The 26,861-nt window shown below is 38.2% G+C and overlaps 1 protein-coding gene and 1 long non-coding RNA gene across 2 annotated transcripts in view; one reads left to right on the top strand and one right to left on the bottom strand.

Annotated features, from left to right (window-relative positions):
* The window catches only part of LOC144658466 (uncharacterized), a 30,523-nt gene extending 5,360 nt beyond the window's left edge, over positions 1-25,163 (bottom strand). Inside the window, exons 1-8 of the mRNA XM_078518873.1 lie at positions 25,089-25,163; positions 24,653-24,724; positions 19,290-19,361; positions 17,784-17,861; positions 17,379-17,453; positions 12,685-12,884; positions 11,817-11,942; positions 7,447-9,036 (exon numbers count right to left, since the gene is read on the bottom strand). Coding sequence (XP_078374999.1) covers positions 7,447-9,036; positions 11,817-11,942; positions 12,685-12,884; positions 17,379-17,453; positions 17,784-17,861; positions 19,290-19,360 — 2,140 coding nt within the window. The 5' untranslated portion in view covers position 19,361; positions 24,653-24,724; positions 25,089-25,163. The remainder of the gene's footprint in view (positions 1-7,446; positions 9,037-11,816; positions 11,943-12,684; positions 12,885-17,378; positions 17,454-17,783; positions 17,862-19,289; positions 19,362-24,652; positions 24,725-25,088) is intronic.
* On the top strand, positions 3,976-6,104 carry LOC144657269 (uncharacterized). The gene is made up of 3 exons (XR_013571494.1): positions 3,976-4,197; positions 4,788-4,866; positions 6,005-6,104. It is a non-coding gene; the product is annotated as an uncharacterized LOC144657269 (long non-coding RNA).
* Positions 25,164-26,861: the final 1,698 nt, after the last annotated feature.

Genomic DNA, 26,861 nt, shown 5'->3' with positions numbered 1-26,861 from the left:
TAATTAGATTTAGGATACCGTATTTTCTCGATTATAAAAAACTCCGGACACAGAATAAGCGTGGGGTCTCTAAGGTGGAGTTAAAAATAGGCCCCTCAAGTATTTATTTGAGGTAAAATAGGCTGTAAGTACAAAAGCCTGATACATCTTGATACAAATCGGGCTCAAATAAACTGCATGAATGAAATAAACGCCGTGTACACCAGACTGAGTTTGTAATAAACGCAGTAGGCATTTAATGGAGAGTTTTTACTCTCTGTGATCTATATGTGAATTTTTCTTAACAACAAATACTTTTCGCCCCCTGATATATTCTTTCTCGCTATTATGAGGGATGGCATTGTAATCCCCCCCCCCCCCTCAACACACACGCGCGCGCGCGCGTCCGTGCGTGCCTTTTTACAGGGCTCCAGATCATTACCCCACTCCTACCCCAACCCTTTATCTTTTCTCACCAAATCCTCGCTTGAAAAACATCTTTCACTTGAATCTTGCATCAAAAAATTTGTGTGACAGACTTTGTTTTGTCTGCTCCAAGAAGCCCGGGGGGGGGGGGGCACTCCCCTATATGGCCTATACGGGGACGTGCCGCTGGATAGGGTATGGTTTTTGACTCCTCCGGTCCTGAACAGGGTATATAATTTCAAGCTCCTCTGTCCTAAACAGGGCCTGAAGCTGTCCTAGACAGGGTATGGCTGCAAGACTGTCGTCCATGTATTTACATTGTTTTCGCTTTCGCTTCAATAAAAAGCATTATTTTATTCGGTGGGATAGGTGTTTTTGCATTTCAGTGCTTCAAACATCGCGTATGGGACGCAATCACAATAAAGCGTAAATGATTGTTGATGTTGTCCTTTGTCCTAAATAGGGTCTTAGAATAAGGGGTGTTGTCCTACACAGGGTAGGCATTTTAAGTTGTTATTGTCCTAAACAGGGTCAGGGTTTCAAACCTCCAGCGGCACCCCTATACCTAAACTTAGGTCAAGTACCCCCCCCCCCGGGCCAAGAAGGCACAGCACTAATTCCAAATACTTATCCTACGTTAGGCCGCGTTGTTTCCTCGGCTACTCTTTCGGAAGGTTGGGCCCTTTAGAGCCACGAAGAAAGCCTACAGGGATCTACAGGAATATTGGAGGCCAAGTTCAATGTTGGTCAAGTTACTGGAAGAAAAGTGTATCTCGATGTTGTCGCTGAAGCTCTGAAGGCATTCGACGCGCTAAAGACCAGGGAAAGAGTAACTTTTTCCTAATTCCGAATTCCTTACGGTCCAACAAGTCACTTCGTTTATTCCCGCCTACTGCAAAAAATATACTGAATAATTGGCCACCGAACAAAACGTATGTGCAGCAGCAGAGTAGGAAAATTTTGTGTGGCAAGAAAATATGTCCAGTCGTCCGTAGATCTGCAACATCCGATTACATATGACCAATTCAACATTTGTGCATTCACGGTCCGGGATCAGCTTAAAGTTGCTATGCTTCAAGTGATTTGCGAAGCTCTCGATTTGGAAACACTAGTCCCAGCCGTCAAGAAAAAAGCCCGGGGGGGAGGGGTACTCCCATAAATTTCAGATAGGGGTGTGCCGCGAAGGTTTTTAAACCCTGACCCTATTTAAGGATAATAAAAGCGAAAATTAATATCCTTTTTAAGGCCCAAAACCGAAAAATAACACCCTATTCAAGGGGAAGAGAAGCGCCCCGTGACGACCCAAATAACGGCTAACCGCGCACGGCAAAACACACATCTTTATAAAATCGCTTTACTAATACTTGAACGGCTAGTTCAGTTTTAAGATGCCTTTGTATTTTCGTTTAGCTGGGCGTTTATTTTATCTGATAAAATTTAGGTACCCTATCTAAGGATCACACCGGGAACACAGTGCCAATAGGAGCCGAGAACCTCATAAACCAAACCCTATCCCGCGGCACATACCTATATAGCCGATATATTGGAGTACCCACCCCGGGGAAAAAAGCTCCTGCACAGCTTTGCTGGTTGATGCCGTAAGCAAGTGTTCCTGTAGCGACACTGGTTGAGTTGACGTCATCCGCATCATGATTCTTATCATAATAGTCGTCTCTACAAATTAACCGTTTTGTTGTGTTATGTGACACTATATCATTCTGACAACATTCAGTGGAATGCCTTCTTTTATGCCTTGGTGGGTGAGAGGGGAGGGTGAACGCTTTCTGTATGAATTTTACCATCTGGTGCACCCTTACATTGGGAGAACAAAATATAGTTTAGATCCCATTCGCTTTGCCCCGCCGCACCTCCCCTGAGGAAAGATGATAGAGTGATCAGACGCAAGGGAAATTACCGTGACTGGGGCTGAGTCATGTAATCATTGTATTCCGTGTGTTTGCGCGCGAACGAAACGGTTGGCAACATTATCACACACCAGGTGCTGTTTATAGAAATATTATATAGTGCAGAATCGACAATCTTGACGTTAAAACGTCGGGTTCGGAGACACTTCTACCGCTCAGTTGATCATTTTAGCGGCGGTGCAGTTTGGTTGGTTAGGAACATTGTAGAACCTGTGTAAGTATACTGTATGTACATTTAAGCAGTAATATTTATAATTTATGATTACAAACAAGCCGCAATTTCGTTACTATTTATGTTAACACCGAGGTTATCTTTGCTTTGTGGTGGTTATTTCAGTTTTTTTTTAAACAGCAAAGGTTCAGGACGAGACAAATGCAAATATTAGCCGTCACGAAACTGGAAGTTTTAAACTCGTTTGAGTCGCTTCCAGTTGGCTCAGCAATGTTCAAATAAATACTTTCCCCCTTAAAGAAAAATAATGCTAAAAAATTAATTGATTTGAGCATATAAAAAGTGATTTTAACATCACACAACCGTAATTTGAAACAACAAGTCAACCTCAATAATAACGCAAATGTTTACTTTTCTCTTTTCCTTCTGTAAACACGCGGACGGTTTGGTTTACTCCGGGTAGTTTAAGATAATGAAATACTTACGTACACTCTCATCATTAGGGACTTTGTAGCATGAACATGTTTTATGTAAATTGGGTTAGATTCGTTTAATTTTGTTTTATCTACGAGAAGCGTGATTTGCTTTAATTTTATTTATACCACGGCGATTACATCCAGACGGAATGTCGAGACCGAAACCTACATCTTCCTAATTACTAATCCCGCAACGAAAACTGTTCTTTCATACTAGGCCTAGGGCAACTACCAAGACCGCAAAAATTATGCACACAATTTTAAAAACTGTTTGAAAGTGTCTAATTGGGATCTAAACGGGACAAAAGTCGCTAGAAAGAATTATGTTTCGGGACAAATTGAAAAATAGCTACCAGGAATAGAGAGAGTCAGAGCGCAAAACAGCATTCATGGTTTATTCTCTCAGCGGAACAATTTTTACGGGCCACCAGTAATATTTTTCACACACAGAGTAGAAAGGATTAGCTTCAAATTGGTGTTGTTTTTTTGTTCGAAAATAATATACCAGACCGCTTTTGACAATCTTGAAGTTAGCTAATATTCGCCCTGTCGTTTAAGTTCTAGAAATGGGTCGGTTGTCGAAGATCGTTACTTCTCTTTAACGTGATATTTTCAAACAAAATATATCTGAAAATAAACTTCAAGAGATACCTAAACAGCTGTGTAAAGGGTATACTGAGTCGTTGTTTGGTACGTATACAAGAGTGTCTTAAAAATACCTTAAATTTCATCCAAAATGGCCGCCACGGTGGACGTGTCTTTCGAATTTTAAACTTTTTTTAATTTTGAAAAACGTTAAAGGAAACTGAACCGTTTAATGTCATTTTTGAAAATAGTTTACTAAAAGGTTCATTTGGGGCAAATAATTTTTATTTTGAAATTCCCTTTCTGTCGGACGATTGTGGAAAAATTCAGAATCTATCTCTTAAATAGCTGCCCCTCCCCCTCCCCCTGCTGGTGGTCACCCCAGCGGATTCCCCGTGGTCCGTATTGTGGGCTCATGAAGAGCATTTTCAAAATGGCGACTATGCGACAAAACATGATTTTGAGTTATAGAGGACAGTTTTGTCGATGTTTTTCCTTCTTGACGCGATCAAAACGAGTCCCCAAACGCGGGGAAAACCTCCTTTATTTGTATTCCGGATAAAGAAGAATATGGAATGAGTATTGACGTGCGAAAACGTGGGCAAAAGAAACTAACAGGGACCTGAGGACTGAGGTGAGCGTTTCTCATTGAACAATGATTTTTTTAGACTGGTTAAAGCTTATGTCTTCGACGTTTATCGTGATTATCAACTAAGCTTACTGGAATTAAAGCCTGGCTAGGCGTAAAAAAATAGATGGTGAGAACAAGGCGATAGTATTAAATGGCAGTCATTTCGTCGAGGCATACAACTGTTATTTATGTTCGTTATCTGAATTTTAAGCTACTGTTTTCCAAATTAATAATACTCGCATCTTTTCATTATTTATACATGAGGAAATGTTCCTCAAAATATTGACCAAATGGCCATTTTAGACCGCAAAGAAAAATTACGTCAGGAAGATTTTATGTGATACCTTTGAAATTGGAAGAAACATTTCAGCTCAGTGTGATCTCTTTTTTTAAGTTAGACTAGAGACTACTTGCAGTCAACCTGGTAGCTAATCTAGACTTTAATTAAACAGTGCTATTCACGTTTTGGAATGCCTTTTTGGGTATGTTTAATAAATGAGACCATTTCTTAACTCAAAATTTGTTCTTCCCATGATGTTATATTGTATTGGTAAACATAGATTTACGTTTCCTTTGCATTTTGTGGTTTACAGGTCAGGGACTAATAGAATGCCTAATGTTTTGACAGCACATTCTGGATTACTGTTCAGTGAGTTAAACTATGGAGTTCAGGTAATTGTTGATCTCTTAGTTTTACACATAGTTATGTGACAGTCAATTCTGGCAATTCCCTTCCTTCTCTCTACACACATTCATTGCCTGAGGCATTTAGGATCTGCTTTTTGTCCAGACATTTGTCTACTTTACACAAAATCTGTTTGTTTTTAAGGCCTGTATTTTTAGTTGTTGGATGACCTACAGTAGCATTTTAAAGTAGCAATGTAAAAAATTCGCGAGGCGTTTAACTTAAGCAAGCCAGAAAACCCTAAACCCAATATAAAGCTAACTGCAAGCAACATGATGTACCCTTTGGCAACCAAAGTGCTTTTAAGGCTAACCAGAGTACTATATAGGCTAACCGGAATCTTATGTAGGCTAACTGGAATGGCTTTCATGGCCTGTATGTTTCATGACACATAAGTGCCATACAAGCCAAAATACCTAACTCCAATAAATAGCATAACCTGAAGCAACCTCAGCTAACTATACTCAGGCTAACTGGAGTACTGCTTAGGCTAACCAGGGAGCTTTTTAGGCCAACCAATGTGCTATTTGTATATAGTGGAATGGCTCTCATGACTTGTTGGCTCGCACTTTGTCAAGACCCAAGTTTTTTTAACTCATAAATTAAAATTAGCCAAGCAGTAGCTGTAAATTCGATTTAAATAAACTTCAGCTTAATTTTTGTTGGCAACTTGCTCTACAAGAATACCATACATAGATTTCAGTGATGTAATGCTTTGAAATGAACAGATTACAAAATTCAGTTTTAGGGTCCAAAACATTTTTAAAGATTATTAAAATAATATGACATTTTTCTGCAATAATTAATGAAAGGAAGGGTGCAAAGAAAATTGATTTCTTCCTTGCCTGACCTAGGAAGACTGGGTAAGGTGAAACCATTATAAGCTTACCCGAAGCCACATGTTTCTTTCGAAACAACTACAACAAAAAATAAAAATCCATAAATGTCATTTGGCTATCTACAGTAGCAAGTGGAAAAAAATATTGGATCCACTGGCCTAACATAAAAGCAGCCAGTTTTCACACACTGAAAAGGGCCATTTAATTTTAATATACAGTCTGCATGCTGGAAAATAGCAATTTCAGCAAAATAATAGTTTTTTGTTTGTTTTGTTTCTATTTACAGGTTACTTGGAAGACTTTGCAAGGGCATTCCTGTTAGTCAAAATGAACTCAAAAATACACACTGTGTCAATGTAATAAAATTATCACATGATTGATTCCCACATGTTGCCAGTTTAAACCTGAATATACTTAAGTAACATTGATGGCTTTTTATATAATATGAACATCCCAGAACCCAATAAGATGGGAGGCGCGGTGGCCTAATGGTTAGTGCACCGGACTCCGGATCGAGCAGTCCAAGTTCGAGCCCCGGCTGAGGTCACTTGTGTTATGTTCTTGGGCAAGACACTTTACTCTCATAGTGCCTCTCTCCACCCAGGTGTATCAATGGGTACCGGCGACATAATGCTGGGGGGGGGGGGGGACCCTGCAGTTGACTAGCATCCCATTCAGGGGGGAGTAGAAATATTCCTAGCCGCTTAATGCTGCGGATACCGGGATAAGCTCCGGCAGTGTGGGCTGCTTGGCTCGTGGCTTCTCCTAGAACCCAATAAGGCTTCATGTAAATACTGACACTTAATTACATGTAAGTTTTAAAACCATTCTGAGGTTCATGACAAAACATTTTTGTTTCAATAAAAACATGTAAAAATAATGAAATAACAGAGAATTTACATAATTTTTATCGCAGACCACAAATTTTACTCCAGGTTAAGTTAATGTGTCAAGTTTTTTTGCAGCACAGGCTTGGTTCCACAGGGTGTGGTTCCAAAAAATATCCATACCTCCCCCAAGGATGGTTCTTTGGTTTGGACCCTCCCATCCCCTGGGATTTCTAGTTTTGCTTCATACTTTCTTTAAAATGTTTGTACTATTGAGACCCTCATCCCCCTCAGAATTTCCAATGACCATCCTTGGGGTGGGTATGGATATTTTCTGGAACCGCACAATGTGGGCATTTGCTTATGAAAGTAAGCTGCAGATTGATCTGATTGATACACACTAATCTATTTTCACATTTACCTGTTTTCTATGGGATATATAATTATATATTGTTTTTACCGGTTTCACTTGTAATAATAATAATAATAATAATAATAATAATAATAATAATAATAATAATAATAATAATTAAAACATATTTATACAGGATGACCATTTTATTTATAAAAACTGCTATCCATATGGGTCCTGTGTAAACGATAAATTGTATTCGTAAACTGTCTGAATTGCTTTAGAGTGCTCCAGTATAGATAATTGGACCGCTTTCTGGGACTGGCTTGTTCATATAGCGAATCTTCCGTGGGCCGATGACCGTCATTGAAAATGACCGATGATTGATGCATTTTCAAACTTTTACCCACAAGGTATATTTGGCTACAAACCATCAGCAGTACATTGGCATAGAGTAAATACCCCCCCCCCCCCCCCCCGCCCATCCACAAAAGAGGTATTTGCCTTTGTAGGTTAAAATTTTAAACATGTCAAAACCGCGACACTTACCCACCAAAAGTCCAATCACCAAAGAGTTAGCTCCGATGACTAATACCGTAAACACGGTGCTGTCCACGTATGAGTCTATTGAGGCGGGTATGTTTTCTTTGGGAATCTTGCTAACAGTTCCAATGCCGAGGTTGACGAAGGTAACCGCGAGGGATGTCAGCATCAACCTGTTCTCGAATTTATCCAATATGGGGTGGACATATGCAAAGAGCATTCCATAGAGACCTGACATGACACACGCAAGTCCAACATAGGCCCTGCTTTCTCCTCCCACAAGTATCAAACCGGATGTCAATACAACCTTCCGAACCATCTCGACAAACTCCCAATACCACGAATGAGAATTATAATTCTCGAATAGGAATCGCAATCCCCTGAAAACTTCGGTGCTTTGTTCCTGTGTGTGAGATGTTTCGTTGTCAGCTTCGCTTTCACCAATCACCTTTCGTTGTTTCCAAAGAACTGTCATCGATACGCCTGGCAGAAGGAGTATGTAGAAAACCGCACAGTATGCAACGATGACCAAACGATTGTACTCTGGACCATGGCATATTATGTTGTAATCGGCTTTGAGGAACTTTGGACATTCCTTTTCGTTTTCGTCGTCACAAAGTTCCCGACAAGCCAAGGGGAGCACGCTTGCTGCTTTAGAGCATGTACTCAGGTACGTCACGTAAAGAACAAAAAACAAGTTTCTGTAGATTAGTTCTTTCGCTTGTGAAGTTTTCACCACGAGATCCCTTTCATCTAAACTGCTCCGCATCAGAAAGAGCTTTCTCAGTCCGTAGATAACGAGAGACATCGTGATGGCGGTAGCATTTAAAGCGAGAATGGCAAACAAGCTTCCAAATGCATCGACTTTCAAACCTGGTAGTATGCAGTGAATAGGTGCCATCTGGAGTACGTTCAGCTGTAACAGTTCTGAATATTTCCCAATAAGCGCGAGTGATTCTGGCCACTTTATGTAGGCAAATGCTTCCAGGACACCAAACGTTACTTGGTAGAAGCCTATTACGATCTTCAGTCTTCCAAGAATCATATCCACTGTAGAGCGTCCAGTACTCTTCTTGCATTTCTTTTTGCTTGTCCACACCACGAGTGCAACAATAATCGCAATCACAGCTGCTGCAATTGACAGCTGGCCGGCCATCCAGGTCTTTGTTGGACATGTTTTGCATGTTTGCATTTGCTTGTAGTACCCAGCACTGCACACCTCACATAATGGACCTTCATAGCCATCATCACATTTAGAATCTAGATCTCCCCTGCACGATTCCTTTCTTGGGCATCTATGTGTCTTAGGCAGGACGTAAGGGTACTCTATGAGGGAACCGTTACGCGAAGAATTGCGTGAAGAATTTCCTACAACAGGAGTGATGTTCACGAGATTCATGGTGTACTCTTCATACAATAGTTTGTGTGTATTATTTCCCCATTTCCACCAGTAGCCAGACTCAAGAGTAGCATAGTCATTTACGCATTTCAGTCCAGGCTGATCACACTGTTTACAACCTTCAAAAAGATGAATCCGAAAAAATCCATCTAAGCATTTGCAGGCTCTGAATCCTGCAAAAATGCTTGTATTTGTTCCTACAATAAAAGTGGAAACTATATATTAGAAATTATATAATTAATTACATACTATAAAAACACCAGTCGGACGTTTAACCACTGAGCTACAGTAGACTCGTGAGCGCTATCTCACTGTCTATTTAACTTGGTTTAAATGGGGCAAATATTCTGCATACCGCTAGGATTGATTAGATTTGTCGACACGTAGGTTCATTTCCCCAAAGTGCAGTCTGCGAAGTTGTGATCTTCGAATTTTATCAATTAACAACTTTTTACAAAAGAGAGCATGCTCTTTTGTTTTTGATTGTTTTAATGGAACTGTGTGTTCTCCGTTTAAACATTACTTTGAACGATTACATCATAACACTAGAAACAACGGGAAAACAGCAAAACTGCCCAAAGTCAAACTTGATTTTGCGCGCCGTAGTTTTTATTTTATAGGTGCCTCGATTTTTAATTCTTTACCTTTGAATTTAAGAAACATTAATTCTAGACTTTTACTTAGGAAAGCGTTGGACGAGTTTTACTTGTAATATTTTATTGTAGTTTTTAAAGGTTTTTAACTTAGTGCATGATCCGCTTTTTACACAATTTTCATTATATATTATATATAACTAGTAATTTTAGTAATTTTTAATTTTTAATTAGCAGGACCCCGTTGATAACAGTACGCATGTACTGAAGGGCTATCCTGGATAAACATTCGATTATTATTATTATTATTATTATTATTTATTATAAGTGTTAAAGAAATGATGATAAATATCAAGCTTTGCCCACTCGCTACTCGCTCACTTCACTTCACTTCACTCGAAAACGATTCTCGATGTTAATTTTTCGATGACTTTATGGTAGGTAAAACTTTATTTATACACGGAATCCATTCATGTTTCATGCTCTTACATCCAGCCGTGTCTAAATAAATCAATTAACTAATTAAAATATCCAACTAAATTACTTAAGTCTACATTACCAAGTCTACAATTCTAAACTGCAATTACGATTCTTTAGCTGGATCTTTGATTTTCTACGATTTTCTGCCTGACGTCAATATTGCTCGCGCGGGCTAAAATTGCGCTAGGAACTCTAAACAAAACGGAAAAGAAAAAGAGTTCCAGTTCTTTTACCGCGCTTGAACAAATTTGTATACAAGAGAAAACTTCAAAATACTTTCACATGGGTCTTTAAATCTGGGAGGGGAAACAATACGACAATAAGAAGTAGATAAACAACCGACAGAGGAGTTTTAATTCTGTCTGTCATTATCGCTCGCGACGCATGACGTCATATTAGCGCGCGCTCGCACACGCAATTCGATTCTCTTCGGAGGTCGTAAAAACCAGATTTTGATACAGATTTTCTCGAAAACCTACCGTACAACCTATTATGAAACTTTCACAATTAATTTTAAGGGGCGAACCACGTCCACAGCCAAAAAAAAAAAAATCTATAAGACAGATTTTGATCTATTTTTAAAATCGGCAAAATATCACATATTTTTTTTGGCGAAAAATCTCTCTAATGTCTAATCTCTGAAAATTTGAGGTAGGGTCATACCGGTAGATTTTGAGAAAAACGCCGTTTTAGCTACTAGTGCCAATCCCCTCTTAAGCACTCGGCCGTTCATTTTAGCATTTTATTGGCAGTTTTATTTTCCAAATGTCACATCTGATGGTTTTAGGATGTAACAAACAGTAAAAAGAAAAAGATAAAATTTTTCTGGAGATTCTACAAGAGTTAAAAGTTGGACTGATTTTCCCTCTCAAAACTGTATCAGGCCACCTTAAAGAAACATGTGGGGAAACAACTATAAGAGTATACATTCCTGTAAATCACAATCTAAGATCCAAGGTACAATCTTTATTCCCACATTAATTGAGAGTGCAATTTCCAGGATCGCTATTTCATTTCATCCTCATGGCTAATTTATACATCAATATAAATTCAAGGCAATGTCATAACCATAGACCTGCTTAAGGGTCGCTTAAGTACTCCTTCTAGCGAGAGAATCTACCAGTTCACTTCCTGTCATGGATCACTTCCTGCACGTGATCCTCTAACGTCGAATGATCTCACTCTGACAATCATGTGCTAGCTGTCATGCACAGTGTCGACCGATCTAGCTGAATTGTGTTGAAATGTTCCAAGATAGCTGTTCCACAAAAGGATTTCTCCGATTATTGCATTTCAGCCTGGTTAAAAAGCTGTGGCTTTAAAAATGTATAAAAAGAAACAAAGCGATTTTCTAGAAATTGGAGAAACACTTTCAAAGTGCTATATGTAACGAATTATTTGCGATGTCAAACGCGCTACGGCGATGTCAGAGGAGTGTTAACAAACTTGATAAAGCGAAATGGTTAATATTCTAACAATTAGCTAAGCCTGGCAGAGCAACATTTCATTCGGTTTTCAATCGCATAACAAAAAGCCTCCCTTCCTCCTCTCCGTTGGTTTTGATAAGGTATACCTTAGTGACCTAGTGTCCTTCGTTTCCTTACCCCCTCTCCCAGAAATAATTATGTTTTTATTGCTTGCCTCTATAGTAAGCGTTACAGTTTGGCAGGTTAGGTGTCCACAATTAGTAGAGGGGACTTTTCCCCTCAGCTACTACAGTTTGACACGATAATAAAGTTATTATTATTATTATTATTATTATTATTATTATTATTATTATTATTATTATTTTTATTATTATTATTATTATTATTATTATTATTATTATTACAGATTGGAAACATGAAACAAACTAATATATCTTGTTTTATCGATCAAGATCTGCTCTTTATTTATGTGCTTACCTTGTGGACAAGCAATGCAATCTTGTGCCCTCTTTCCAGGCGCTTTGTTGTGGGGGACAAAAGTTCCATCGGGACATTTCAGGCAGCTGTCGTTAACATACGCTTTAGTGTCCGAGTAAAAACCACCTATGTAAAAAAATGTAAATGTAATTTATTTGAAAAGGAAAACAAACATAAAAACAGTGATGGACAACTTATTGTTATGGTTTACAATAGAACATCCATGTTTCTTAATGCGATGATCATGAATGGTTTTTGTGTGTGATGCCCACAAATTAAAGCAAGGGTCCTCTTTACTAAGCGCTTTCTTTTCAAAATGTGATCTAAAAACAGCAAATACTGCTACATTGTCGTCCCCATTATAATCATCATTATCATCAACAGCAGAATAAGCAACAACGAAAGCTACAAGGAACAAGCATTCGCAAACAAATACTAATAAATCTACAAATTACAGCAAATAAAAAAAAAGAAATTGCGAAAATAGAGTGAAATTCAAAATGCACTAGGAGCGAGAAGATTGCCGGACATACTGCTGGACTCGGCCACATCTATTACGGTTCGAAAAGTGACGAGTTATTTTTACCAGTAAAAGGTAATTTATAAGTTTTCTCTTTAGTTGTATGAAATATTATTCTAGATTACTCGTCCAAAAGCGGTAAAAAACAGTTTTCATTTTTTTCCAAAATGATTAGTTATTTCCACGAACTGCAGACCTATTGTTGTAAACATGGACCTCATTTTAATTTCATATCATCAGTTGTGAATTTAAACGTATCGGTTGATATCTCATCACCCTCAATTTTCGGCTTTGCTTTGAATACATATTAAGGACTTTCAAATAAGATGAACCAGTCACCAGACTTACCCGCAGGACATTCCAAGCACTGAAGCTCATCAGGAACGCTGACAGAGGCATTAACAAACGTTCCCGTGGGACATGGAGCAACTTCGTATTCACTATTGTTTCTACTTGCAAATCCAGCTCGGAGAAAGGTCTCTAGTAACGCTTCGTCTTGTGTTAACCCGCTGCTGGGAAGGGTTATGTACTCCGAGCTACCTAGACCACTAAAATGTAAATTTTAAAAAAGCTTAAGTAAGGAAATTCAAAGTCTGGTAATAAAAAAAGGAAAGTCTGTGCAATGGACAATCGCTGACGCATGCATGAAGCGGCTAGGAGTCGCCACTTTTCCAACACCAAAATCCGACAAGTTGTTAAATGTCAGCTGGATATTTGGGGCGAAATATCCCACACTTTTGACGGCTTTAAGTGTAAAAATGGCGATCTTACGTGCTGCGCACGCGCTGAGGTCTCCGGCTGATTTTCCATCTTATTCACCAGTTAATTTTCAAGGTTATTGTTTGAAAAATTGACAACATGTTTTCATGGTCTACGCTGCTGTAGATCATAGAAATGACGCCATAAAATGTCCAAAACTTTGCAGTGAAACCACTCCCCTTACGGCTCGTTGATTCCCTTTAGTTTTAAACATTTTACGACGTCATGTCTATCGTTCATTTACCTACTAGAAGATTGTTTTCCATGTTCTATAAGAAATTATATAATAACCTGAATTCTACGCGCATTTTGATTGGTTCTTACTTATGATCTATCAGAGTACAGACACATGGATGACGTCACGCGGTGGTGTGACTCGCGCGCGTGATCAGAGTTCATAGTCCAAATCAGAGTTGTCGGTAAAGTTTTTCAAACTTGCGGGAAACAACAAAGCAAAAAAGTTCAGCTTAATTACAAATCTTCAGTGAGAAACAATACGCCAAGCATCGTTCACTTTTCGAAGCATTTAACTGGGCGAAACAAGCTTGAAAAAGACAGTGAATTATTCGAGAAATTATCCGAAATCTGTTTGAAAGTTTGACCGATGTTGTACAGTTGGACGACGCCACGGAAAACAAACGAATTGGACGAATTGCGGTTGAACGCTTCGGTTAATGCTTACAGATTTGAACCGAACTTTCCAAATCGGAATAAAGGTTAGTTTTTTCATTGACTTTCAATTGACCATTTTTCTGTTTATTCAATCGGATTAACAGTGCTTCGTGTTAACAAAAACTTAATAGTGAAATCAAAACAATTTAGCTCATCGGTACGGCAGCATTGCTCACACAGAAGTATGCTGAATTCTTGTGTTATTATATAAAACAAATAGATTTCATTTTGCCGTGCGTTTGTTCAGTAATAGATCACAGAAGACGTCAAAATGTGGTATGAACATCAGTGACCCACTCGGCTAGCGCCTCGTGGGCCACTTCTCTGTTCATACCACATTTTGACGTCATCTGTGATCTATTACTGAACAGACGCACGGCAAAATGAAATCTATTTGTTAAATAATGCACGCTTGAGATCTAGGAAAGCTGCTAGTGGGTGCCCGAGCCGTTAGGCGAGGGAATTCAGCTGCTTTTTAACTCGAAAAAGAGTTGTAGTGGGCGAAGTGAATTCCCTCCTTCCCTCCTTCCCTCCTTCCCTCCTTCCCTCCTTCCCTCCTTCCCTCCTTCCCTCGATTCCTGTAAACATAGGCACGCAATACGTGCAAGTGTTTTACGGCCTCTAGAGAATTAGACCTGTCCTCTGATAACCTACATTTCTAGTTAAGTTAAATAATATTAACATGCCTAATTACCAGCCGAAATATTGTATTAATGCCAGTTTTCTTGAAATACCGTATTTATTCAGCTTTAAGCCGAGACTCTAAACGTTTGGCATTTAGAAACAGTTAGACTCCGACAAAAAACCGAAACACTCGGAAATAAGCCAAGACCCAATTTTTTTCCTCGCAATCTCTTCTACAATAATTATTTCTGCCTGAGACTGTTTCTGTTCCTTTCCTTCTGTTCCTTTCTTTAAGTTTAGTTAATTTGCAGAATCATAGACTACGAGCAGTCCCTATTTTTTCGCAGAGTTCGAAAAATAATTTCGCTTCAAGCTCGACGGACTCTGCGAAAGAATAGGGACTGCTCGTAGTCTAGCAGAATCACTGCTAACGTGACTTTTCAAGAGAAGAAGGGTCAAGAAGGAATCGATCTATTTGACTTGTTGTCGCGACACCAGAAACTGGCCAATCAGAAGCGTTCGTTCCCACGCGCTTGGTAAACATTGTAACACGATCTGACAGAAATCGGCTGCATGTAATATTTTTGTTCAAAAGCGAGAACTTAAAATACCACGACTTCTCTGCTAAAAGAAACCACTTTAGAAGAGTTTGATTGGATTGAGGATACTCGACAAATACTGGTAACAGCACATGTTTCGTTTTGATGACATTTAAAGTTCACCCGCTTGATCTGCTTGATCTTTTCGCTAGCATTTTGGCGAATTGCGACGAACTGAAGATTCACTGAATCATCAGGAATCATCCCGTATTCTCTGGCGATTTTGCAGTTGTTCTGAACTGTCTCTACCTCTGCAACAACTTTCAATTTGAAGGTTTAGTTGTTTGAAAACCAGTAGCTTTTGGCATGATGATCGATAACTGCTTTTCGGAAGAATGCGTGATTGTTTGAGATGGGATTCTGAACTCGGGTGAATGTTTTGTTACGCTTGTGTACGGTTCTATTAATAAATTCATTCTTTATCAGTGATTTGTTGTTTTTCAATTACATAGTTGTGATTTAACGAATATGTTGATTCGCTGCACGTGGATTATTTTATAGTTTCAAGGAAAAATCGGGTCTCGGCTTATAGCCGAGTGATTTGGGTTTATTTTTTGTCAGAGTCTAACTGGTTCGAAAAACTAAAAGTCTAGGGTCTCGGTTTATAGCCGAATAAATACGGTACATGCATGCTTAACTACCAGCCAAAATATTGTATTAATGTCAGTTTTCTTGAAATAGACCAAAACTTAATTTTTCTAATGATATTATTATTTTGCCTAACCTTCAAAAAACAAAAAGGAAAAATAAAAAGAAAGAAAACAATTTGAAACCGATGGGAACTCTATCACTTGCCCTTTCGGCCCGCTCTCGATGAACAGCTAGATGACAATGAAACTAGCGAAGTGAACTGAATTGTGGAAAGTTTAACATCATTTGTTTTAGCAAATCTCTCCTTGTCAGTTTGTTGTTTTCGATTCTTGTTTCATAATAACTTTTCCGAGTTTACTGGCTCATAGCCACTTTGAATAGTTATCTAGACCTCAAAAGTGCATTATTTTCTTATAGGATATACGAAAACCATCTTCTAGTGGGTTTAGAATATAGCATTAAAAAGAACACAGAACTTACAAGACTCGCGGCCGCTTGCAGCATTTACAGCGCACGCAACATCGGTAAAGTTTAGTTCATTCTTTTCTTTGGCGGCTTCTTTATAAATAAACCAAGATACCATTTCATTCGTATTTCCTATTTATAGTCCTTTCTTCGACTACCAAAAGATTCTCACAAAGCCGACAAATCTAGTTGAAATATTTACGCATTCAAGTTTGGTTAAGCCTACTTCAATTTCATTCAAATGAAAAATTTTCATGCGTTCGTTTCGCAGCAAGTTTTTCAAATTCGCCTCTAATTTCGATTTAAAAAGAACAAACGTGGAGTGTTCTGTCTTCAGATTGTGGCTAAAAAAAGGTTTCTTACCTCAAAGCGTTTCTAGAGTCCGGCTTGTTTTGCTAAATAATTTCCAATCAATTTCGGGCAGTTCACGGCAAAATAGTGGCAAAGAAAAATAACAAATTTCAACGATTCTTTCTTCATCTGTCGCTTCCTTTGGCAGTCTTACTTCCATTTAAGCAAGTTAAACGTTTCTGATAAAAACTTGCTGCTTTAAAGCATCATTTAAACAACAAAACAAGAGAATAGAGGCGAAGTCGTTCAGCGAAATTCGACAAACAATTCGCACATCCGGGGGACCGGGCTTCTATAGTTTTCAGCTATGTTCCATAAAAAATAATGCCCACTAGAATTCCATCGCGCGTATACCATTGTATACAGCGGCTATATTCTAAAAGAGTGTAGACCATTAAAAATGTTGTCGATTTCTTATTTTACAATAACTGAGCGAATTCCCGCGGGGTGATTGGCTAATTTTTACTGTCAAGAAGTGAACAGACGAATGAAAGCGAAAACTTTTTCAAACTTTTCAGTACTGATTCAACGCTACATTCTTGATAAGGCAAGAATCATACCAAGAAGAAACTGAAGAAACTAATGCAACCTTTGAGTGAAAACGGATGAGGGTGTTTATTGACGCTTCAGACCAGCTGAATATCGGCGGTGAGCGGGAAATTTGCGCTGTCGATGAAATGAAGAAGCTCAACAGCGTTTTAGTGGATAACTTTGTGAATTAGCTGATAATTTTGTGAACAGTTTTCACTGGATTTATGGTTAGTTGAGTAATTCGAATTTTACCTTGTATTCCTGGCCGTATTCTTACTAAACGTTACTAAACAGTGACCCATGCCAAGGCTAAAACTCGAAACCTCTCAATGATTGGTCCAGTTGACTAACCACTGCACCTCTCACCCCGTATAAAGAATAAAAGAAAGGAATACTCTGGAAATCAAATGTATCATAAATGTATACAAATTGTTACGGCAAGTTACATACAGCTGTACAATACAACGTTCCTTCTGATTAGGGCCCACAATTTTCACGGTGCCGATTTGTCCATCTTCCATGCTTCTACAGGACACAAAGGATATTATGTCAAAGCTTGTTAATAACTGTAATGCTGTTTGCCCAGTAATTGTCACGATTGGCTCGCAATGGTTTCCCTTTGCTATTAGCCCTGGCTCTACTAGTTGGTTATTATGTCCGTCTATTTGCTGTCCATTCATAAAATATATTATACAGAGAAACGTTTTGTTTGTAGACTATTAAATTCAGCGCAAAAGAACGCGTGAGAAACAATACAAAATAGCCTTGGTTTCAACTTTCTTGCTTCATCAGTTTTGAATTTTTACTTTTTCTATTTCTAAGTGCAGTGGATAAACCGAATTGCGTCATACTTACATGTCTGCTGTCAGATTAGAAAAGTCCTCAGTGAAAGATCGAAGACTCACTGATTTTAGGTCCGTCCGTATCATGTATCTAATGAAAGTAAAATCACTAAGTAAGCAACCGTACATTTCGAAAAGCTGTAACAACAGTAACACGTCTGAGTATTCAGGAGTATTGTGGTCTATCAGTTGTACGTAAACATTTGTTTGCAAATCGCTGACCAGTGCATAAAGTGAAACATTTTAAACTTGACAGTGATGGAAATGAAATGTTAGTAGACTTCAAGCTTTGCGAATGTTTTTCCCAATGAGTCTGGGTTTTCTTCTAACAACCCGTTACTTTTGAGACCTTGATGCTTCCAGTTTTGTTCTGCAAGGAAACTCATGGGAGCACCGTCCGAGCCCTCTCGATCTCGCGCACTGAGTTTGATATGGAGGGCGAATATTTGTATTAAGCCGAATGCAAATGGAAGTCTAAATCATTGCCAGTGGGCATGTATGGTTAGTTTCAATTAAGAACTGACTAACCAGTTCTTTTTATTCGCCCCACGGATAAAAACAAGTTCACGGTCTTTCTAGGTCAGTCATAGAACCAAGCTAGCTTTTGCCCTGTAGGTTTTTCATCACTAATTTACTAATTTGTGGAAGCAGAGTTGGATTTCGAGCGATATTAAACAAAGTGAGGTTTAAAACTGCACACGCGAAAATGGGACAATTGGTTTTTAATCTTCGAAGTTAAACCAAATGAAGGTCACGCTGAATTACCGTCGAATAGTAACTGGTTCCGAGGGAAACAGTCAATTTTGTTTCTCGGAGCCGAGGCGGAGCTGCGGGAAACATTGAGATTCGAGGTAAACAAAGTTAACCTGGTTTCCCCAGTGAACAGTAATTAAGTGATTTGTTGTTTGGTCACATCAAAGACTTAAGAAGAACGGCGGTGGTCAGTCAACATTCGCGGGCAACAGTGCACTGTTACCGCTGACGTCATAGATTTTGCAATGTGTCCTCTCAGATACTTATGGCGGGAAACAGTTTTATTGTTAGATATCATGTCACCTCAAGTAGCTTATGAGAGCGCGCGCTGTTGGGGAAAAGATTCCAACTATATAACAATAAATTCATTCACCTGTTGAATTCAGGCGCAGTTGAAGTCTTTTTCCAAGATGGCGGACAAGCCACGCTTCGCTTGCTTGCTTGAGAAGTGCAAATGCAAACGCAAATGCAAAAAAATGAGCAAGTCTCCATTCCTTGCAAAAGCATTACCTCTTGTGTTATGCTAATTCATACTTGTTTTTTCTTGCATTTGCGTTTCCATTTGCATCTCTCGTGTTAACTAGCCCTGAAGGTGGCTTGGTAATGGTTTATAGCATTTGCATTTTTTTGTGCAAGAACATGTACATGAGCTTTAAACTTTGCCAGTCACCTTTAAGATGTCTAAACATCTCGCAAAACATACGGCTACAACGTTACCTATTGCAAGCAGGTGAACTTGTTGCGAACAGTTAGGAGCTATACTTACATAGAAAGCTTCTTATTTAAAATCGTGAAGGCTCCAGACGAAATTGACTTGATAGGATTATCTGAAAGCATTCTACGAAAAATATAATAACATATGAAAAAAGAAGTACTAATGATTTAACCCTATCCAGACCGGGGGGGAGCGGAAAGTGCCCACGCTGACTTTGAACGCTTATAACTTTTTAAAGATTTAAGAAAACGCTGCCAAACTTTGCGAGTTTATATAAAAATTATCTGGGAACAATTTAGTATGATAGGTTGTTGTATCAGGTATTTGACGTCACCATGGCAACTGCATTTTGCCAGGCATGTTTGTAACTTAATAAAATTTGGTTTGTATCTGATCTTAAAAAAAGATGATAAAAACGTATAAAACTGAATTTTCGGTAACTCTCTGTTACCTTCATCAGAGTTAAAATTGGTTCAGTTTTTTTGCATAATAAGTATTTTATACACTGCCGGTCTCTAGGGATGTTCCCAATGTTAAATAAACTTGTGGGAAATGCACATGCTCATTCACACAATTAATGTCCTGGATAGAATGTAGCGCTTCTAGGAATAGGCGTTGTTGCCTATTGTTGACATTTCTTTCTAAAATTTCTACATAGTCCGGATGAATGTCATGGTCTGTTGTTTCCGCGTAAAATCTTATTGTGCTTTCGTTATTAGATCTTGTGCCAGGCTTGTGCTCTGCGCCGCGCGAATTCCATGATCTTTTGCTCTCTCCCACATAGGCAAAATCACATGTTTTGCATTTGACTTTGTACACAATCCCCTTGATCTGATTTGTGGCGGGGCAGTCTTTTGGTTTCTTAAAGATACATGCCCAGTGTTTTAACAGGCTTGAAAGTGGTTCTTATGTTTTCTCTGCTAAGCACACGTCGAACTCTCTCGGAAACACCCTTTATGTAAGGGATTGAAGCGTAACCCCTTAGACTCTCTTGACTTTCTTGGTTTTCTGGCTGTATGGTTTCTTGAGCCGAAACAAGGCAACGATCGATGAAACTTTGGGGGTATCCGTTGACTTTAAGGTCACCGATTACTTGTTGTTTTTTCGCTCTGTTTTCGCTCAGAGGTCGCAGGAAGATATTTGGCACGATCCATTAGTGTCTTTACTACAGCTCGTTTGCTTTGCGCGGGACTATGTGACTCGAAGGCGAGATATTTGTTTGTGTGCGTGGGTTTCCTGTACACGCCCACTTCCACTTGACCACTCGCAGATACCGTGTGTACACACGGTATGTATACAAAGTCAAATGCAAAACATGTGATTTTGCCTATGTGGGAGAGAGCAAAAGATCATGGAATTCGCGCGGCGTAGAGCACAAGCCTGGCACAAGATCTAATAACGAAAGCGCAATAAGATTTTACGCGGAAACAACAGACCATGACATTCATCCGGATTATGTAGAAATTTTAGAGAGAAATGTCAACAATAGGCAACAACGCCTATTCCTAGAAGCGCTACATTCTATCCAGGACATTAATTGTGTGAATGAGCATGTGCATTTCCCACAAGTTTATTTAACATTAGGAACATCCCTAGAGACCGGCGGTGTATAAAATACTTATTATGCAAAAAACTGGACCAATTTTAACTCTGATGAAGGTAACAGAGAGTTACCGAAAATTCAGTCTTATACGTTTTTACCAACTTTTTTTTTAAGATCAGATACAAACCAAATTTTATTATGTCAAACACTGATGGCCCTAATAACAATTTGTAACTTACCTTATTGTTATATATTTCGCAACTACCCTTTCGCGATGAGACCAAGGCTCGTCTAGCAAGTGCATATCGGGAGCGTTCTAGACTAGCCAGGCGACAGACAAACCCACAATGACATATGCCGTAAAGGACAAGTGCGTTTATTTTGGAATGAGTGAAAACTGACGGAATTCCTTACTATAAAAATGTTACAATTTAGGTGATCTAAAATACACATAAAACAGCTGAAAGTGAAGGAGAAAGCATTTTCGAGAGTCTTGATTAATAATTATAAAACTTCATCGGCGGACCTCCGTCCCAACCCCTTCGAAAAGCAGCGCTAACGGGGTATTGACTATGCCTACAACTTTTCAAAAAGCTGGCTACGCCCCTGGCTGGTAATGGTTTGCAACACTTTCAAGCTCTTATACTTTGATGAATCAATATTAGCACTGTTTACTTCTTGGCGTTACAAGAATTGTATCATACAAATGCGCGATAATTGATGTACAAGTTGCGACTTTTTTCTTGACATTACCAGTTGCAATAGCAATATTCGTAACCTGTTAATCACGTGACATAATTTTTTTAAAAAGATCAGTCCTTTTGCCATACATTTAGGCAATCTACCCAAAGCAAGCTCAAAAATGCTAAGAGTGCCGCCAAAAGATGGACTTTTAAGTTTATATGATAAAAACATATTAAACATTAGTTTTAACTGCTTGTCTCCCAGAAACGAGTTCGGTAGCCCTCATTTTTTGTCAATGAAATGATGATCAACATGTTAACAGACAACCAATTGCAAAGGTTAAGTTAGGTCCGCACGGCGTATATGTGTGGCTCACAAGTTAAAATTAACAATTAAGTATTTTTTACTTTAAAAACATGATACAAACTTACATGTTTAGATCAAAGCATGTGATGTTTTTTTTTTCAACTAACCGTAAACTATCAACTCAAAAATAAACTTAGCACATTGGTCAATAATACTGATAGATGAGAGTATGAGGTGTTTTAGAGAATAGGGTGTTTATAACAAACATAGGTTCCAGCCTATATGATTCACTTTTATCCTTCTGGTCTTCACCATATATAGTAATGTATACCACATTTAGTAAAGTTTAGTTATTTGCAGGAGGCCAGACTTTCGACACGTACAAAAAATGATAAGTATGATAAGATACAGAACTTAATAACAAACTCAAACTGAAAAAGAAAAACGACTTACCGTGTAAACTAAAAGCAAGGAAAAACAAACTCAGAGACCCAAAAGATAGTGCAGAATGCAATGAAGCCGATCAATGGAACGTTTGATGTTTTATGTTTCACATCTGTTTGCTTCATTTTACTTTCACTAAGACTTTGAAGACAAAGTTGAGGTCCTAACACTTTTCTCTGCAGCCGTAACACGATACTTTTGTTCGCTTTTACCATTATACTATTGTCTTGCAAACTCTATAACACGATACTTTTCTGTTTTTTTTTTGCAAACATGGCGACATCAATGGTAGTACGTTGTTTTGCTTTCAATAATAAAACTTATAATTACAAAACAGATAATATCGATTAATTAAAGAAATAGTTATTAAGTTTATTAAATGTAAGGTCACTTTTTTTAAGAAATAACGCTGCGAAACCAAGAGTTATTTCATATAAACCACTGTGAAGCCTCAAAGTTTAATTTACGGTTTTAACTTGGCGCCACGGGGTCTACAAGAATCCTGTCCCAGGGAAAAGCACGAAACCTAAGGCTTAGATTCCAAATCCCTTAACAATTCCCTGTCATTGTCTCTACAACAAGTCTGGGAGAAAAGTCCTTCCAAAAATTATTGTTGAGAAATTTAGTCGCCGGGTCCAAAAAATGTTTCCTGATGTAAAAAATAGATTCGGCAAACACAATGGGGACAGGCCCCTGCGACTTGTCTGCTAAGGTCACGTTTTCAAGGGACTAGTCCCTGTCCTATGAATGCACCGAAGATCGAGAAGTGATAAACAAATCAAATATGATTGTTTGAAACACATATACTCCTTTGTGATCTTCATATGAAAATAACGTAGATATGCTCCCCGACTTACCTAGGGCGCACGGTCAAGTGCTCACCACCCCCAACCTCCACAGAAATAAATAAATAAATAATTAATTAATTAATTAATTTATGTTTAGTAATTAATTGGCTATTAGAGTTAACACCTAAGTGCAGTCATCGGTTAAGCAGATTAGTGGACGACAGCCCCCACAAACCATCGCAATAGTACTGCATTCTACACTAAAAATGAAATACTAAACACCACAAGCAAAATGACCGAGTTCACTCGACCACTAACTGGGATCTAGTCTTCTTGTCGCAGGCGTTACAATTCGTGTAAGCCACACACAAAAAAAATCAGTCGGAAATTTTCAGGTTGCTCTGAAAACTACGACAGCAATATTTTTTTAAGCACTTAAAGCTAAGATCTATCGTGTTTTGAAAGACAAGGAAATAACCACAAACTTGTTCACCAATAATTAGGAGTTTGTAATATATTATTAAAGCTTCGCCTGAAAAACAGATGGTAGTAGTTTATGCCCCATATATTTATCACGCGCGTTATTGCATCTGTCCACGTTACAAGTTTATTAAAGTAAGACTTAAACAAACTTAATGGCTAGAAAGTCCGTAGGATAAGGAACAACGTAACACTTAACGAAAAAAAATCACACAAATAGAAGCGACATGGATTCAAAACGTTCCTCCAGTCGTTGACATTATGTTCAAGGTTATCTATTGCGTCGTCAAGTAAAGGTATTGTGAACGCTTTTACCTTTCTTGTTTTTTCCTTCCGAACAATTTTTTTCTTAACGTTCGAACTCAAGGAGGGCAATTTGTATGCCAAAATTATGCAATAAAAGTTAAGGTCACCATGCTCGTTTACAAGAAAACGACTATTTATTTCCCTCGCGGGCCAAGCCGTATAGAAAAGCCGTCGTTTTGCTTATGTGTGCGTGCAAATTACGCGTAAAATTCTGCGCAGTGAGAATGTGCCAATGTGCCATGCAATAATGAGAAATCACCTCAACATAATTGAAACTTTAAGCAACGTGAACGCGGTATACACAGAGGGTGACGGGGAAGCCAGGGCATTTTTGCTTGATTTTGTATCAATTTCCGTAACTTTCTGACTTTCTAAGAAATTGGTCAAATCCGAGATGGCGGACCTAAGATGACGGCTCTTATGACGTCATGTGACGTCACAGCCAATCTAAGAGCTTTCTACTCGTTGAAAAGTTATTTCGCTACGCGTTAATGGAACGAAAACCTAAGGGGTCACAACCCGCCCCTCCCTCCCCCCTGTACCACGGTGAGGTATGAATTTGTACGTCCGAGGGTTACAATCAACGTTTTTTGTAGTAAGGGACTGACCATTATTTTTTTTGGAGGGGGGGGGGGATGAAAAATATTGAAAAAAATTGTTTGCAGGGCCTAAAAAGACAAAATAAATTGTTTGCAAACACGATACGTATAACAAAAAATAGTTAGAATTTCGAAAAAAATGTTTGCAGAGGTGCATAAACTAAAAAAAAAAGTTTGCAGAGGAAAATTTTTCATCCCCCCCCCCTCCAAGAAAATAATGGTCCATCCCTAACAAGGTAAATGATGTCGAACTTTCATACTTACAGATATTCAAGGGATGTGAGTTTGCTAAACGCCTTACTTGGTATATCGCTTATCAAGTTATTTTGTATAAACCTAGGGGAAAAAACAACAGAATTGAGTCATAAAAGATATATCAAAACATAGAAAAAGTCACACTTAATCAATTATAAACATTTCCATGCAGGTGACTTAGTCAGAGTAGTAGCAGTAGCAGTAGCAGTAGCAGTAGCAGTAGCAGTAGCAGTAGCAGTAGCAGTAGCAGTAGCAGTAGCAGTAGCAGTAGCAGTAGCAGTAGCAGTAGCAGTAGCAGTAGCAGTAGCAGTAGTAGTAGTAGTAGTAGTAGTAGTAGTAGTAGTAGTAGTAGTAGTAGTAGTAGTAGTAGTAGTAGTAGTAGTAGTAGTAGTAGTAGAAGCAGCAGCAGCTTAACAATTCGATCATCAAGCGAAAGGTTACTTACAGATACTTAAGTCTCTCCTTATTTGAAAAATGCCCATCTCCGATGCTCTTGATTCTATTGTCTGCAACATTTCTAAAAGATAAAGATTTCACGTTTCGTTCATCAAAAGAACAAACCAGTCAACCACATTCTTACAAACTCTAAAAGTTAGAAATAGCCAGAATAAAGATCTCCTAAACGTTTTTTTTTTTTTTATAAAAGGTAGCTTTAGAATCACTTGTCTTTCATTATTTAAGTAAATCCTACCACAATTAAGGACCCACGAGTGATGTCGTGGACAGTCAACAACAACAACAACAACAACAACTTTATTACCAGAAAAAGTACCTAGATACATTGCTTTGAAAAAGAAAAACAAATATATATATATATATATAATTAAAACAGAATATGGTAATAACACTCAGAAAAACTAAAAAGCTTATCGAGCTGAGTGAAGTTAAATTACATTAATACTAAGAAGGTGGTTGGCAATAAAGCAAAGGGAAAAAAGCGGTTAATGAAAAACGCTAAAGCTAACACAAACATTCTGTGGCAAAAAAAAAAAAAATATATGTATAAAAACTAAATAAGAAAGATAAGTTTCAAATATTAAATAACTAGTAGGTGCCAGATGAACACTCATTAATGTTTGCAGTATTTCTGTAAGATGTTAAGTTTAACTTCATTTTTGAACTTTTTGAGGGGGAGGTATTTGATGTTTTCAATCAAATCATTCCAAACTTTTACAGCAGCAAAGCGAACGTTGAATTTACCATAGTTTGTTTTGACAGAGTTAATATAAAAAGTTGATCTGGAAGCAAGCCTGGTTTTGTACTGCTGAACTGATGAAACAGATTGGAAAAAGTTATCAAAGGAAGATGGAAGAAGGTTCTTATGATACTGATATAAAAAAAGTGCATTATGCAGGCTAACAAGGTCACCTAATTTGAGAATCTCAAGTTCTTTAAAGAGAGGCTCTGAGTGTTCATCTGGTTTTGAAAAAGTTATTATACGCATTGCTCTCTTCTGAAGAATTATTAAGTGTCATACTCTGTATGATTCGAACAATATTAAAATGTCTCGGCCACGGTACCTCACCGATTTGGCTGAAATTTTGCATGTAATCATAATTTGGGGTCCTTAGTATGAAATGGATGTTTTAAAGTTCTATAAATTTTTACTTTGGAAATTATGGAGACAGCCATTTTTGATCGGCTTCGAGGGCTAGCAAATATGGCGATCTCCGAGCCTAACATAACCTTTTAGCAAAAATCATTTACACCACCTTAAAGAGCTATCTTTTTACTTTCGTTCTGTATCGACTATTTGCTGAAATGAAAAGTTTGAATTTTGAACGAGCAAGATGCTATACGGTACTTCCAGGATGATTTTTCGACTCATAAATTTACAGTATATCGAAAGACCGATATCTCCCATGTTATGTCGATTGAGAACTTGCCATTTACAGCAAGGCGCCCAAAAGTGTGACCACTTTTAATTTATTCACATTCTTTCGTGCAGATTTAATCCAATCAAAAGCCGTAGATAGCTTGCAGTTGACTTCTGATTGGATTAAATCTGCACGAAAGAATGTGAATAAATTAAAAGTGGTCACACTTTTGGGCGCCTTGCTGTAACAGACATGTAGAGTCTTTATAGATGATTTGATACCAGAAATAAAAAAATGGGCAACTCCATTTGGAAAAGAGAAAACAATTTAACAAGTTTTTGTATTTTGCGGTGTGATGCAACCATCAACATGAACGTCGTGGTACCATGTGGAGACAAAGC

Source organism: Oculina patagonica, chromosome 6 (genome assembly GCF_052425735.1).
Source record: "Oculina patagonica isolate OP01 chromosome 6, crgOcupat, whole genome shotgun sequence".
Classification (NCBI taxonomy): Eukaryota; Metazoa; Cnidaria; class Anthozoa; order Scleractinia; family Oculinidae; genus Oculina; species Oculina patagonica.
The sequence above is the reverse complement of the archived record's forward strand: the minus strand, read 5'-3'. Positions and strand labels throughout refer to the sequence as shown.